We start from the raw sequence: 15,757 nt of genomic DNA on the forward strand, positions 1-15,757 counted from the left end.
TCACTTTAATTTGTTTTATGGAAATCTATCAGTACACATAAACAGGAATTATCTCAAACCCAGGTTTATCTGACTGACCTCTGACTAGGAACTCCTGCCCATCAACTCTTGTATCTCCTTTAGATTTCTGCAGCAGGCCAATCCAGTGATGCATCTCCTCAGGTGTGTCTGTGTTACAGTGGATCACTCTGTTGGCTGTGATGATCACAAAGGAGTTTGGTCTGGAGAGAGAAAATTTTATTTTTCTTTAAAAACAGTGTTTTTCAACTGCTAAACCACACCCTATATCTATATATTTTCCTTCTAAGCAGCGAGACCTTCTTCATATGTTTTAAATGGTCTTGTGAAAGAGTTCTTTAAGCTTTCAGAAGGATTTGGTTTCTTAACTATTCGTTTTTCAGTACCTGACCATTTTCAGGGGAATGTTTTTTAACTGTTAAGCCACTTCAGGTGCTAGTCATTTCATCACATTGCTATTTTGTTCTAGTGCAGTTTTAATAGTTTTGTACTGACATTTTCTGGAACTGCTGCTATGAGACGATTTCTAACCTTTTTGGGGGGGGGGGGGGGGGGTTTGGACCCATCCTGACAATATTTCATTTAAAGTCATTTTCTCCAGGCTCCCTAAAATATGTTTTGCTTATTTTGGTTGTAATATATAGCAAATGGTTGTATAACAAATCTGGGTGTAAGATAAAATCCTCAAACAGCAATTTGCAACCAAAGTAAATTAGACCAGATATGAGCTTCTTTTTTCTCTGCAATTTATCTAAATTACCTATCAAGAAAAAATAAACTAAAAGCTTTTGACGTCTATTACAAGCCTATTTTTGTGCATACGTCTTGCAAAACTGTATCATAGACATAGTCCCTAAGTTTTTAGATGTGCAAACAACTTAATGAAGCTAGAAAACAACTCTTTCTGCATGTTTCAGCTGCATGTGATTTACTGGTACTGCACTGAAACATTGTGTCAGCTAAATAATCAACAAGTCATTAAACAGAGAGGAAACATGCTAATGTTAGCATTAGCTTGGCATTTCAGTAAACTGCTCTGGATGAAAACATTGCTAGCATTAGATTAGAAAGATGTAAGTTTTTAAAGACTGTTCCTGTGTTAGGAGACTGTCAGAGAATTAAAGGTTTCCTGCAGTTCCTCTAGTTTTGAACAACACATCTGTCCTGTCAATAAAATAGTGATAGTGATTGCAGCCTTGTGAACAAAAGTGGGAATTGAGTGGAATGGGCCAGAGTCACATTACTGGTAATGTGTACCGTATTTTCCGCACTATAAGGCGCACCGGATTATAAGGCGCACCTTCAATGAATGGCCTATTTTAGAACTTTTTTCATATATAGGGCGCACCGGATTATAAGGCGCATAGAATAGAAGCTACTGCAGTCAAATGTTTGACTGGGGTTGCGTTATGCATCCACTAGATGGAGCTGTGCTAAAGAGAATGTCAACAAAACAGTCAGATAAGTCAGTCAGTCAAACTTTATTAATACACTACAAACCAGCGTTCTGATAACTCCATTCACTCTCATGGTAAGGTCTCCTCTACATAGAATTCTATTGAATAGAGCCAACCGCACGTTAGGAATGCATTGGAGTCTATGAAGTTGAAGTTGAAATCAAACGTTAGTTAAAACGTGAAAGGGAACTTTTCCCTGATTCAGTAAACACGTAAAAGAAACAGTTTGATGCACTAAATCAAACGTTAGTACTGTTAACCTTTCCTGTTTCTGTCCCCTGACCGTAGTCTGATGACACAGGGGAGACGCTTTCTCCAGGGCCGAAGTTACTAGTTTCCTCGGGGTTAACTCCCTCACTCATACGTTGCTGAGTTGAGCATGAAGAAACAGCATCAAAACACTGAGTTGTTGACGAGATTCGGGGTTCTTTTTAATGACTTTGCAGCACGTAAAAACACAGGGTTTACAGACTCATACACCGCTGCTCCGGTCGCCGTCTCTACCCACCCCACACACACAATAATACCGACGTCACTCCTTCACTCTTGATTCTCAGCTACGGCAGCACACAGCGCCACCTCTGTCCGGAGGAGTAATGTCAACATATTCCATACACACACATGAAACATACACCCCACACACTGAGCTTCTAATCACATATAGTTCAGGCAATTCCTGCAACAGTACATTCAAACATTATACACACACAAGTGGTGTTGGACTAGGAGTAAGCACAGTACAGGTGTTTACCGCTATTACTTCGGCGACGCCCCTGACTACGGTAGCCGTAATGCTGCAAGCGGTGCGGCTTTGTAGTTTACCAGTCGTACTGAAACATTTTGACAGAGCGCCGTGTACAACCAGTATGGATCAACCAATTAACCAATTGATCCATATATAAGGCGCTCCGGATTACAAGGCGCACTGTCATTTTTTGAAAAAATTAAAGGTTTTTAAGTGCGCCTTATAGTGCGGAAAATACGGTACTACATATATAAGGCATGGATTTTAATGACTATATTGGCAAATATATTTTCTTAAATGAATTCGATCATGACAGCTCTGCTTTTGGATACTGTTTATTCACTATAATTATGCCTTTGTCTTCCCTTTGTTTACTTTCCACATTTTAATAGGCCAATCAACCATAACGTTGTCATAGAGAGGTACCAAAACATGATTAAACGTGAATGAGAGCAGCCCAATTCTAAATAAAAACTTTGAAATACCTTCATAAACCCTGGGAAACTGTTGATCAAGACCAAATTAAAAGATTAAAGAAAATCTGATTCCTTGGCAGCAAAATGTAATGAAATTAAAGCTGTTTTTAAAATCCTGCAAGAGGAATGACTATTTAGAAACTCACCTGTCTGGGTTGTCTGATGCACAAACAGAATCAATCAAACCCACATCTAGTGTACCCTAAAGAGAAAAGGATCATGTAAAAAAATTAACTGCATTTTCAAGCCAAAATATTATCTTTAGCTACTGTCTGCTATTAAAGGCAGCAATAGAGAAGCTGTATGTCAAATAAATGAACCTTGGAGCCGATCAGAGATACAGTTTCAAATTCTTCGAGTAAAATTTCCTAAATTACAATCTAACCTCAAAACTGGACTGGACATTCATACTTTAGCAGAATCAATTCCATGTTTCTTCACTACTGGCTTTAAAATAAAAAAAATAATAACTGAGGCTGGAGCCGAGGCACTCACCACAGCATTCTTTGGGTTGGCCTGTTCGTGGTGCATCTCCAGGAGCTGCTCCGGGCTGGCGCTGTGAACCCGACTCAGCACATTGAACCAACCACTGAATGGGTCAGAGGGAGTTCAGAAAGCACAAAGTCAGCAAACACATAATTTCAAATTAAACCATGAAGCTCCACCGGGCAACCACAAGGGGGAACTTAATTTCCACCCTTTTAGGTTGAGACAATAAAAAATCAGCACTTGGAAGAGAGCAAGATGTATGGGAAAATGGGAATATAATTTACCTGGCATCTTCAGGAGACTCTGCATAGATGTGATAAGTCCTTTCCTCAGTGACAATATTCAGTGCATTTTCCTTCTCATGATTGTCCACAATCTCCCTTCATAAAGACCCAGAGTTATTTTTTGACACAACCAACACTGCATTACCTTGAGAAACAGTTGATACCCTTTGAACTTTTTAGCATGTTGTCCAGTTACAGCCACAAATTTCAATCGATTAGATTGGGATTTTATGCGATAACCAACTTCAAAAGAGTGCACAATGATGTACAAAGAAGTGAATCATTGTGATTTGGAAGGAAAATGATGCATCGAACTTTTTCAAATAAATATCTTTATTTGAATTCAACATCCCAGAGCCAGTACTTATACCGAATACTGTAGAATTTATATTCCCACAGCATGATGCTGCCACCACAGCATTTCAATTGTATGCTAGGCATGGTGTGTTCATGGCGATGTGAAGTGTTAGTTGCATGTTGCCCAAAAAGTTTAGTTTTGGTCTTATTTGACCAGAGCACCTTCTCCTACATTTTTGCTGTGTCCACAACATGGCCTGTGGTAAACTGCAAACAGGACCCCCATACCATCAAGGGCAGATTTTTTTGAGAGAACAATTTATAGTTGTCATTCTTACAGATTATTGACTAAAAGGTTACCTTCTAACGAGAGCTTGTTCCACTTGATTTAAGGGTACTAGAAGAAAAAGAGGTCTGATTACAAATGCACGCCACACTTTTCAGATTTTTACTTGTAAACTATTTTGGAGCCCTATTTTCATTTACCTTCCACTTGAAAGTTATGCACAACTTTGCGTTTGGTTATCTCTTAAAATCCCATTAGAAGACACTAAATGTTTGTGGTGTAATGTGTCAAAATGTAAAACAATATCATGGGGCGTGAATACTTTACACTGTCTGACATTTATTCAACGTGTCTCACTTGGCTGCACGGATGTCTATTGTTCCTTTCAGCTTCTCTTCGCTGTCATTCTCAAAGTACATGAGTTTTGCCTCGCGCAGAGCAAACCAGCGCATCTTCCAGTTGCGGCGAGACAAAGTGGACATCCCTCCTCCTTTTTTGTAAAGCCAGCCGGACTTGAGAGAGTCCTGTTTGGCCCGGAACCACATGAAGGTCTCGTCTTTGAGCACGCACCAGCGCCGGCGCCACGGGATCATGAGTCCACCTGTGATTTTAATGCACAATTTCATAATATATAATATTTGACATAAAAAAAATGCTTCAAGTAACTAAAGATTAAAAAAATATCAAGCAGCAACAGAGTCTGCAAGACACAGCCAGGCTACACATTTAAGCTGTGCTCCAGCTGTACATTAATCATTTGCATGCCTCCTGGGCAGCGGCTCGGTGCTCACCCTTCATGTAGAGGTAGCCATGGAAATATGGAGGCCCGCTGCCATTCAGCAAATTCACTCTCCCATTAGAAATTTCCTCATCTGTGTCCACATAGCCATCATTTTCCTCGTCACTGTCGATGAACTGAAACACAGCAGCATTGTCATGTTGCTTCACTGTGGGTGAATGTAAAATACACAGCAAATCCTTTTTTCATGCATAACGTAAAAAAACGGCTAACACACAGAAATGTGACCAGCAAATTTAATGACCGCTTAAATTAGACCTGCACAATTTTTGCAATTTCACTTCTGTCTGAACTTGAGGACAGAAATCTTAGAATGCCATCCCTTCACACCGGCACTGGTGCATGTTCCTACATGCCAATACATACTATCGTTCTTTTCCTTTGACATTATGCTGATGTGACAGAGTTCAGACTGAGGGCTCTGCTAAGCCAACAGTGTCTTGCATTTAGGCTCAGATGCACATCTGCGGGGCCAAAGCAAATGATTTCAACTCAAGTTTCATTGTTATTACATGTGAGCTGAGCCTTATGGTAACTACAAAAGACTACACAGCAAAGGACCACGTGTGGAGAAGTCATATGCAAAAGCAAAATAATAAACAGGACATTCTTGGTGTTTCGGTGTAAGTAAAACAACCTCAAGGATCTCATGTTTAGGTAGGTCAAACTTTATTATATATTTTTTAAAGCTGATTTCAAGTTTCTTTACATACGATTTACTCTTTTAGATTTCCTTGCCTCAGATTTTACTTCAACCAACTTGAATTATACAACATTGACTCGCAAAGGTATTTAAATCTAACCACAAACCTCTATCTATTTTATTTTGATTTTATGTGACAGACCAACCAAAACTAGAGCATGACTGTGAAGTTTAAAACATTTTTTTTTTCTTTACAAATAAAACTTGTTATACCGCCAAATAATATCCTTTCATCCAATTATTCACCGTGCAGAAGTCACCCAGTAAGTAAATCGAGTCCACATGGGAGCAGCTTGATCACGTTATAAATACAGCTGCTCTGTGATGGTTGCAGAGGTCTGTTGGAGAACATTAGTGATCAAACTACATGAAGACCTAGGAAAACACCAGACACATCAGGGATAAAGTTGTTGAGAAGCTAAAAGCAGCATTCAGTTAATAAACAGTATCCCAAAAGTTGAACATCTCACAGAGAACTGTTCAAAATGGAAACCGTGAGGCTCAACGGCAAACACCTAAACTGTCAGGCGAAGAGAGACTCAATCAGAGAAGCAGACAAGAGGGCCATGGTCACTCTGGAGGAGCTGTCGAGATCCACAGGTGAGAGAACCTCTTGCTAGGACAACTATTAGTTGTGCACTTCACAAATAAGGCCATGGGGGAAAACTAACACTGCACATCACACTGAACACCGCAGCCCCACAGTAAAACATAGTTGTGGCAGCATTATGCTATGGGGAAGGAAAGGAAACTAGTCAAAGCTGAAAAGTAGATGGATGAGCTAAACACAGCGGTTTTGGAAGAGCCCTAAACAATGTGGCAAGAAAGGAAAATGGGTGTAAATTCAAGACAATTATTCAGTAGCACTGAGCAATATTTGCTGTTTCTTACCGAGTCTGAGCTGCCCCTGAAGGAGTCCAGGCTGTTTTGGGTGCAGGAGGATTCCCGTAGCACCTCCTCATCTGTGATATGGCCATCGTTGATACTAACACCTGAGCTTCCATGAACCTCCTCAAACTCCTCCTGATCATAGTCTGATTCTGCGTCTGGCAATTTTGACTGCGATGGCACATCATTCAAAGGCACAAAATCTGATGTTCTACTGGTTCTCTGGCATGGCTGCCTATCTCCGTTAGTCACTATACGAGGAGACTGAGGAGGGTGGCAGGTTTGGGAGTCTGTAAGAACGGAGGTGTGATTGAATCCATTAAGGGTAGCGATGGTGAGTTTTTCAGATGCAGAGCGAGCAACGGGGGATGGGGAAACCAGGACTCCTTCTGCAAAGCCAGGAGGAGGAGGAGGAATACTCTGAAACACGTCCTTATCAAGAGGAACCGCAGCTGGGGGAGGAAAGTCTGGTAAGGGAACACACTCGTCCTCGGTGGGGAAACCCTCATCCACCTCGTCCTCAGCCAGAGGAGCTGCAGATTCATTCGCTTCATGGAGATTTTCCTCGCTTGAGAGTGATGGCTCTAACCCTCCAAAGTCCAGCAGCTCCAGGAACTCTGTTGCCACACGAGAAGCCTCCTTCTCCAGCCTGTAGATCTCAGCGTCCCTCATCTGACGCATCTCCTCGCGGGAAACATCCCCAAGCAGGGAAACGCCATCCTCCTGCTGCTTCTGCAGACGCTCGATCTCCCTTTCGAGACGCAGGATCTCCTCCATCTGGCGGCTCTCCTCCTCTGAGGTGTCATTGTAGGATGGAGTCTGGGTAAGCTCCTCCTGTTAACCAGATGAGTTCAAAAAATTCAAACATCTGCCCACAAATCTTGTCTGAGTTATTATTTTAGTTACAGGAGATGAAATGGAGTTACCTTAGGGCAAGCGCCATTCACAAAGGAGTTCCTACAGATAAAATATTGATTTAGAAGTCAGACCATAAAGAAAGACACAAAGGAAAAACAAAAACTACACTCTACCTTGTTTTATCCCCTTTAGCTGCCAATTTCTGCTGTTTTTCTTTCTCTTTCATCAGTCTGTGCTCCTCCTCTTCTGCTCTCCTCTTCCTCTCCTCTTCCTCTTTTAGTCTCTCCTCCTCTTCTCTTTTTCTCCTTGCCTCCTCCTCCTCCATCCTTTTCCTCCTTTCCTCCTCTAGGCGCCTCCTCTCCTCTTCCTCCTCTCTCCTTTTCCTCTCCTCCTCCTCCTGCCTCCGCTTCTCCTCCGTAAGCCTGTGGCAGAGGGAACGAGCAAGTTGTCCCCTGTGATGTTTCTGCAGGACGACGGCAGCAAGGCGCAGGCGCAGGAAGGTGCGTCTCCAAAAGTGAGCGCGGTAGTTCTTCTGGATGGTAACAACGCTGGACAGGACCCTCTTGTATTGTTTCCTACAGACAGAAAATAAAAAAATAATAATTGGTGAGAAAAAAACAAATGTCAGAACACGTCGATGACATCACAAACATTTTAGGTCATATGCGTCAAGAAACCGGTTGTTGACCAGAATCTGACAATTTCCAGCTTTCACGCTGTTCAGTGTGGAAGTTCTTACTGACAAAAGACTCAACGTTAGGTATTTTCAGGTGTTAATGTGTTTAACAATGACATCATAAGGAGTACAGAAGATGTAAGAAGCAATTTCAAAGACAACTTTGGGTCTTTTTTTGTTTTCTTTCTAATTATGTAGTTAACATCTATGTTCAAACTGTCTACTACTTCACTGTATACTGCACTATATTGGCTTGGAGGGGAGTCTGAGGATTTTTAAGATAATTAGAAACCATGTTCTAAATGTAAATTTAAAACATTGCCAAGTTTAAACAATAGAAAAAGCTCTAAAGAATGCCATAAATAACAACGTAATAAGTCAAGTCCCTGACCACGAGTCTAAGTCAAGTCTAAAGTTTTTGCTTTTGCAACTCAAGCCCGACCCGGATCTGAAGCTCCAATCACCATCTCTGACAGTTTCAAGGGAGTTCACTGAAGGACCTCCGTTTTAGTCAAACTAGCAGCACAAATGCTAATTTAAAATGCTGCTGATGATAATCATTTTATCTTTGTTTTAAAATAGCAAGACCCTTTTTTGCAGCAACTGCACTCACACACACATCATGACATCGCATCTGCTCCTATTACAAATAATTAATGACCACTCACAGCAGTAAAAATGGCCTAAAGGCTGTTCTTAAAAGTTCTTATTTTGTTGTTTTTAAAGAGAAATTAAAATTGTCTAAAATATGTTTTGACAAGTCAAAGCTTTACAAAACCTATACAATTCTGATGGGTTCATCCTAGTTTCTGCTGATGATCTCTGTTTAAATAAACACCCTGGAAAGAAAAAGGCCTGTATGTCTGATGAGGTTGTGCCGATCATCTGTGGGCTGTAATGTTTAGCATTGTGACTCAGCCCTAACACCCACACACAGCACATGCATTAGATGCATATAAGCATGGACATGTTCAAACAGCACATGACTTTCTGAGGACCACACACGCACACTGCCCCGACACTGTGACCCTCAATCTGACCTATTCTCCAAATTAATCACAGCACTGGCTTTCTCTGGTGTCAGGACAGACTCTGAGCTGATATAATGTTACATGTAATAACACAAAGGCTGTACTTGTGTCTTTAGGGAACTTCCCAAGGCTCTGCCTTCAGTATGGACGAGTCAGAGGGGAAGGAGACCAACAACCTGAATGCTGTCATCAGCCCCATTATACTCTCGCAGCAGAGCTTTTCACGGTACTGTATGTAACCTTATATATGGCTGCATGCAGGTGGAGTTCAGTTAGATTAAATGCCTATGGGGTGCCTGCAAGTGCAGATGTTTAACAACCATTGTGAAGAGAAGAGAGTCGAGCTGTGCAGTTAGTCAAATGTTTATTGCATTTTTGCAGATTCCCCTTTAGTTTCCACCATATAGAAATCCATTGTAAAACTCTGAACATAGAGGATTTTGTAAATAGATGTTATCTGTCGTCACACTGTTCCTCTCTTGGCATGGATGTTTACATATTGAAAAATGCAAGCTGGGTCTAAAGGTGGGGAATAAAGTGTATTTTGTGAAACATAAAGTCTACAAAGTCAGTCAGTCATTTTCTACCGCTTATTCCATAGTGGGTCGCGGGGGAGCTGGTGCCTATAGACTGCTGGAAGTCTACAAAGTATACATGTCATTTCTATTGCGTCCCATTTTGTGTAGTTCATGGATACTGGTATGATGAGTGTAAAATTCACAGAGGTGTATAGTGTTAGGACACATTACACTGCTTTTGCTTTGATATCATCATTTTGTTGAATTCATTTTTTCATATTTAAGGATCAACTGACCATCTGGGGATAAATGTTTAATGCTACATAAGTGCTCCAAAGTGATTGGATAATTAATCGGAAAGTAGATCAGGCTGCTGACAGTTGGAGCAGATTCAATACTCTGGGTGCACAATATTAAGAAAACATTTAATTGTTATACTATTGCTGAGTATTACAATGATGATATTGATGATCATAAACCCACAGTTTTCTGGTTCTTTTCTTTATGACTGTTATCACAATGCCCCGCCACTCTGGGTGAGCTTTAGCATCTCAGCAACTAATAAGAATACATCCATTGTGGGTAACAATAGCATGAAAAGTTCATCCAACATGCTAAATGTATCATTGACATGATGAATTTCCATGTCTGGTACTGGTAACTGTTCCAAATATTGCATCCAAACAGAAATTACATAGATGGATATAGTGATTGTGGAGGATTGCTACTACCTCAATTTAGCATGTAAACGTTTTTGGCCTAAAACTTTACCCGTATTTTGCAAAACAGCTCAGAAAGGTTGGAATTGGTTCTAAGTTGGATTTAGGACCGGGTTTTGACTGGGCCACTATGACACTGCAATCTGCTTTGATCTAAACCATTAATTTATTGATCTGGCTGTATATTTATGGTTATTATTCTCCTAGAAGATAAAACTCTGACACAGTCTTAAGTCTTTTCCAGCCTCTATCAGGCTTAGTTCCAGGACTGTCCTGTATTTAGCTCCACCCATCTTCCCACTATCTTTAACCAGCTTCTCTGTGTCTGCTGAACCAAAATATCCTCACAGCATGATGTTGCCACCACTCTGGCGGGATGTCATAAATGTTGTAAATGACCACTGTTAGGTTGTTGTGATTGGAATGAGTTCAGTGTTATGAATACTTTGGCAAGGCAATGCTTATAGGTAACAACTTTTTAATTAGTAACAAAACAGGACAGATTTTAACTAGTATGCTTATTTGATTCTTCTAAATAGGAAGCATCTTCAAAATAATTACTGTTACTCTAGCTGTCCTGTGGTGTATGCTAATAGAATAAAGAACACAAATAACCATGTTAAGTCAGGCTGTTAGAGCTTTATTTATGGTAAGTTTGGAATTAAATTGCACCTCAAAAGATCCCAAATGAAGGCTCTCAGGAGACAACCAGAAGTTCTGCAACAATGATTGGCTGTCTAATAACTTGGCCATGTACAGTTCATCAAGATCCGAGTCCACAAAGCACTCATGTACATACAGGGAAGAGATAACTCTGCCAAAGTCATGCATGAAAACACCTAATCCACCCTCCACCTCCCCCATTTATACACACACCCACACAAGCTGCATACCTCCACCACAAAACAAACACTGACAACTGCCGCTGCCACTCAGTCATCCAACCCACCTTCTCCTCACCTACCCCCTGCCCAATCACTCACCTTGCCACATAGCTAAGGATGTGGGCGCGGATCACCATGCCAGCCCTGCACCGCTCCTCTTCCCTCTCCTTCTCCAGCCTCTGCTCCAGCACCTCCTTCAAGAACACCTGCAGAACGGGCAGCGCCACGGCCGATGTGGGGGTGACAGGGAGGTGGGATGGAATAGGGGGGTGACAAAGAGGATGGGTTAATTCCTACTCCTGGTAAGCCTGTAAATAAAAAAGGGGGGCCCACAGAGATGTGAAGGGCGCCTGTTTTCTGTTGGTCACTGCAGAGAAAGCTGTGCTGCAGCTGCAGCTACCAGGCAAGCTGCTCTTCCTGACTGCAGAGCAGAACAGACAGGAAAGCTGACTGAGAGACTGCAGCGTTAGTGCTGCTGCAGAGCCTCATTGTGTTCAGGGCGTCCTTCCTGAGCTTTCCTCTTCTGCTGCTACCGCTGCCTTGGTAGCTAGACTGACGTATGCAGGCAGAAAGGCACAGAAACTGAAGAGTGGAGTAGCAGGGAGAGGGAGGGATGAAGGGAAATGAGGGGGAGGGTTAGTGGCTGTTGTCCAGATAGAACGCCACACCCCTTCTTGGTCTCATGAGGGAAGGAAAAAGTGCCTTAGTTAACCCTTCCCTAACTCCTTAAAACTTTTTTCAACATTTTCACCTTTGCTGTAAAAGATTGGAAAGCCTGCAACTCTGTCAGAGTTACAAAACAGTTTGTGTGATAATTTTACACCCATGAAAGAGAGTTTTCATGGGTGTAAAATGTTTGTATGTTTGTTTCCCAGATGTTCCACTAATCAAAGGACCCCACAGCTGCAGCTCTGCCCGACTCTGTGGAGGAAGCTTCCCCTTCATCTACATCCTTCCCCCATCTATAAAACAAACGGCTCTCAAACAAATGCACAACCCGGCAAACACCAACCCTAGTCCCTTAATTCAGGACGCACACTTCCCCCTGCACACAATCAGTGCCTTCATAATTACACACAGCTGGTTCCACCAGAAGGAAACATAGACCCCAAGCCTCATTCCCATAACCCACACAATATAACCAGGAACCCAGGAATAACACACTGCCACCAGAAACACAACTTCATGAGCTGAGCGATACATTAATGCAATAGATTCAATGTATTGCACTGGGATTTTATGTGATAAACCAACACAAAGTACCACATAACTGTGTAGTGAAAGGACAATATACATGATGTTAAACCTTTTTTTTATCTCAACAGAGTCAAAACTGTGGCGGCCGACATGTGCACACACGCAGCAAACACATATATGTTGCAAACGCCAGACAAATGCAAAAGAAAAATGTGGTGTGTTCATGGGGGATGTGCAGTATTAGTTTTCCACCACTTCCAATTCACAATCATGTATTACTTGGTGTTGGTCTTTGACAATAAATGCCACAAAAACACATTGAAGTTGTGGTCGGAATGTGACAAAATGTGGAAAAGTTCAAGTAGTATGAACACCTTTGCAAGGCAATGTCAGCTTAAAGTTGACCCGCCTCCTCTGGGTGCGTGTGTGAGACATTTAATTTATGTGCACATTAGCGATCATGCACCAATTACATATTCAAAGCAAGCCGTACATATGGCTTACATCATTTTTTATGTCTTACCATATATTTTGTCATGCCATGTGTGCAGGCTGACACTGTTCATAGAATGTCAGCCAAGTGGGATATTACAAGAAAAGTGTCCATAAGGGAATCTGAAAAGTCTCACAGCCACACAAGAACCACAACTGAGAGCCGGAAGGAACAGGGGTTCAGATGCGGATTTAGCTGATTTCAAAAGAACTCCATAAAAGCTGTTTTCTTTATGACTTCACTTGGCTTTGCGCAGCCTGATCGAACAAACCGGTCAAAGTTGATCTTTCTTTGAAATGAAGAGCCGAATGTGCTTCAGACTGCAACACAGAGCTATTAAAACTCTTCAGAAGCAAAGGCATGCAGCATGTCGTGACTGTAGGTCTGCCTCCAAGTCACTCACACGAAGAGTTTGTTTAATGCACAGCACTGTGTGTGGAGAGGGGAAACACTGGAGCTCCTACAGGATTGTCTCGAGATTACTGTAAGTCCCTGTTCTGGGTTACAGTAACAGTAACAGATTCGGGATTTTCTTTTTTGGAAGAGGAAGTCGTCAACATGAGAGTTGCAGCTTAACCACACTGGTCAGACAAATCTTTGGGACATGACTCACAGAGACTGTGGTGCACATTAACAGTTTAAGAATGAGAGAAGCTTTGAACATTTTCTCAAACCTTCTGCATTTTATTTGGCAAAAAAGGCTTGTTTATGGACTCTGGTGTATAAAAAAGAAAGTCTTTTGTAGAACATGTTGCTAACCGAATGGTATACTGTGGTCTTAAAGAAAAACATAAACTGACTGTTCAACTTCTCCCTGAGCCTATCCAGTTAAACCTTCCTGTCCATTTTGAGAGACCAAAAACTTAAAGAGCTAATATTTTCTTTCTTAGCTAAGGTAAAATGTGATATAAAAAGTTGAGCTGCGGTATTGTTTGTGGTTACTGGAAGTAACCAGGGCATGAATCTACTGCAAGTCACTTCAAAGTGACAAAAAAAAACAAGTCTGGGCATGTTTTTTTTTAAATGTGTGTGTATGGGAGCTTCACCTTTGTCTTCCCCAGCTGCCACTCTTTCTTGGTTTTATCATGAAGTGTGAGGAGCTCTGAACAGCAGGTCTTCTCTTCATCTGAGAGGTTTTTGTTCTTCTGGATCATTTTGTACCTGTGGAAACACACAAATATGGAATAAATATTTTTGAACACCTTATTTCTTTTCCACAAACAAAATCTTTTTGTATCAATCAAATGTTGTAAAAAATTGTCACTAAGTGACGTAAGATTGAAATAAATTGTTAACAAACTGTAAACAAAATTTAATGGAAAACCTTTAGATTTAAACAGAGGCCATTTTTCTTCTTAATAAGATGCCCTAGATTTGTAATGCAAATTAAATTACAGTCTCATCCTTAACAGAATAAAGTAGAACATTATTCTTCACTATCGAGTTAAATTTTTTATACTGTGGTGCCCAAACTGTAAATAAAATTACAACAACTAGGGTGGTCTGCAATTGTTGGCAGCCCGAGAAAAGGTGTAAAACCTCTTAAAATTAATTAGTTTTTGCTGAAGCAGTATCGTCCCACGGCATCTTTTATTATAAGTTTAACATTTTATAGATCCATCTATTCAGTGGGGAAAACTGCCTCTAGATTTGTATTTAAAATATCATGCTATTGTAAAGACTTCATACTTCTTTCTATTAGAAACAGGACCACAGCATCACAATCCTCCACCCTACTTAACAGCTGGCTTGAGATACTTTCAAATATTGTTTTTTTATCCAACCTGAAAAAGCTTAATCTTAGTCTCACCAAAATGCATGATGGCAGTTAAAATACCAGAAGCGTTTATCAAACTCTACACATTTACATTTTTGTTATTTAAGTGGGTAGGACAGACAAGGCTTTTACTAGACATGCAGTTCTCTAGCAGAAAGCTTAAAAAGTTTCTCTTACCATCCTCCTTAGTGTGCGCGGTGGCAAGTTAAATTTAAGTCCTCGTCCAGGCTTGTTTGTAAGTAAGTTTGTAAGTGTAAACTTAAAAAAATCCTCTGTTACATTTATTTTAAAACAATTGTCAGGGATGCCAAAATTGACGTGGTTTTTTTGAATAAATACTTATTCTTATTACTTACGTAATTTAAACCTTAACACCCCTTTACTAACACTAAGTAGTTTTCTTTTACAAGAAAAACCTAGAAATGGCTCAGTTGGTTTCATCTCTATAACAAAATAAATGCAGCCTGATGTAACTGCACAGTCTGAGAGTGGTTTACATCCAGTTTTCCTACCTGCTGAAAAAGTCTTTAAATGTTCTGCGAACAGGAAATCCAGCCTTTCGAATCTTTACAGTTTCCAGCATCCCAGAATATCTCAGCTGGTTCAAGACGACATCAGGGTCAAACTGATTAGCCTTCTGTCAGAGACAAACAAGCAAAAAAACAACTTTTTTATTCACGTCCAGCAATAGAAGCAGCAGTAAATCAGTTTTATGATGTCATTTTAATAGAAGAGTGGTGCAGTGTAAATGCATGGCTGGTGTTTTAGCATGCAGACATGTCCTCTTTCAAATATAACCTTCGCCTCTCAGTGCAGCTAAAGAAAGTTATGACACAGCCAAATGCTGCAGGCAACACCCACTCAAACTACCTCTCTGCTGAGTCAAGTTTAACTTGAACTAGAAAGTAAATGACCACAAAGAGCTCCATCATTTTAACATTAACAGTCGGGTTACTGAAGGGAAACACAAACACCATCAGATGGGAAACCTGAGCTCTGTTAGGCAAGACCTTGGCAGCCTGGGCGGTCTTCTTCTTCCTGGAATCCTCAGCTGTGTGTTACCAATAATCCTCGGGTCTGCTTACCGGTGACGATCTGCGATATCTGCCGCCTCACTTCAGAGGCTGCCAGATCACTGGGGTCCACATGAAGGCCGTTTGTC

The 15,757-nt window shown here is 41.0% G+C and overlaps 1 protein-coding gene across 1 annotated transcript in view; it reads right to left on the minus strand.

Moving 5' to 3' along the window:
* myo10l3 (myosin X, like 3) overlaps nucleotides 1–15,757 on the minus strand; it is an 83,091-nt gene that overhangs the window by 9,501 nt on the left and 57,833 nt on the right. The window contains exons 20-31 of the mRNA XM_047370595.1: nucleotides 15,108–15,232; nucleotides 13,865–13,979; nucleotides 11,228–11,334; nucleotides 7,474–7,875; nucleotides 7,369–7,399; nucleotides 6,446–7,276; nucleotides 4,844–4,967; nucleotides 4,410–4,653; nucleotides 3,470–3,565; nucleotides 3,192–3,285; nucleotides 2,843–2,898; nucleotides 79–221 (exon numbers count right to left, since the gene is read on the minus strand). Of these exons, the coding sequence (XP_047226551.1) occupies nucleotides 79–221; nucleotides 2,843–2,898; nucleotides 3,192–3,285; nucleotides 3,470–3,565; nucleotides 4,410–4,653; nucleotides 4,844–4,967; nucleotides 6,446–7,276; nucleotides 7,369–7,399; nucleotides 7,474–7,875; nucleotides 11,228–11,334; nucleotides 13,865–13,979; nucleotides 15,108–15,232 (2,368 nt within the window). The remainder of the gene's footprint in view (nucleotides 1–78; nucleotides 222–2,842; nucleotides 2,899–3,191; nucleotides 3,286–3,469; nucleotides 3,566–4,409; nucleotides 4,654–4,843; nucleotides 4,968–6,445; nucleotides 7,277–7,368; nucleotides 7,400–7,473; nucleotides 7,876–11,227; nucleotides 11,335–13,864; nucleotides 13,980–15,107; nucleotides 15,233–15,757) is intronic.

This window comes from Girardinichthys multiradiatus, chromosome 7 (assembly GCF_021462225.1).
Source record: "Girardinichthys multiradiatus isolate DD_20200921_A chromosome 7, DD_fGirMul_XY1, whole genome shotgun sequence".
In the NCBI taxonomy this organism is placed as follows: Eukaryota; Metazoa; Chordata; class Actinopteri; order Cyprinodontiformes; family Goodeidae; genus Girardinichthys; species Girardinichthys multiradiatus.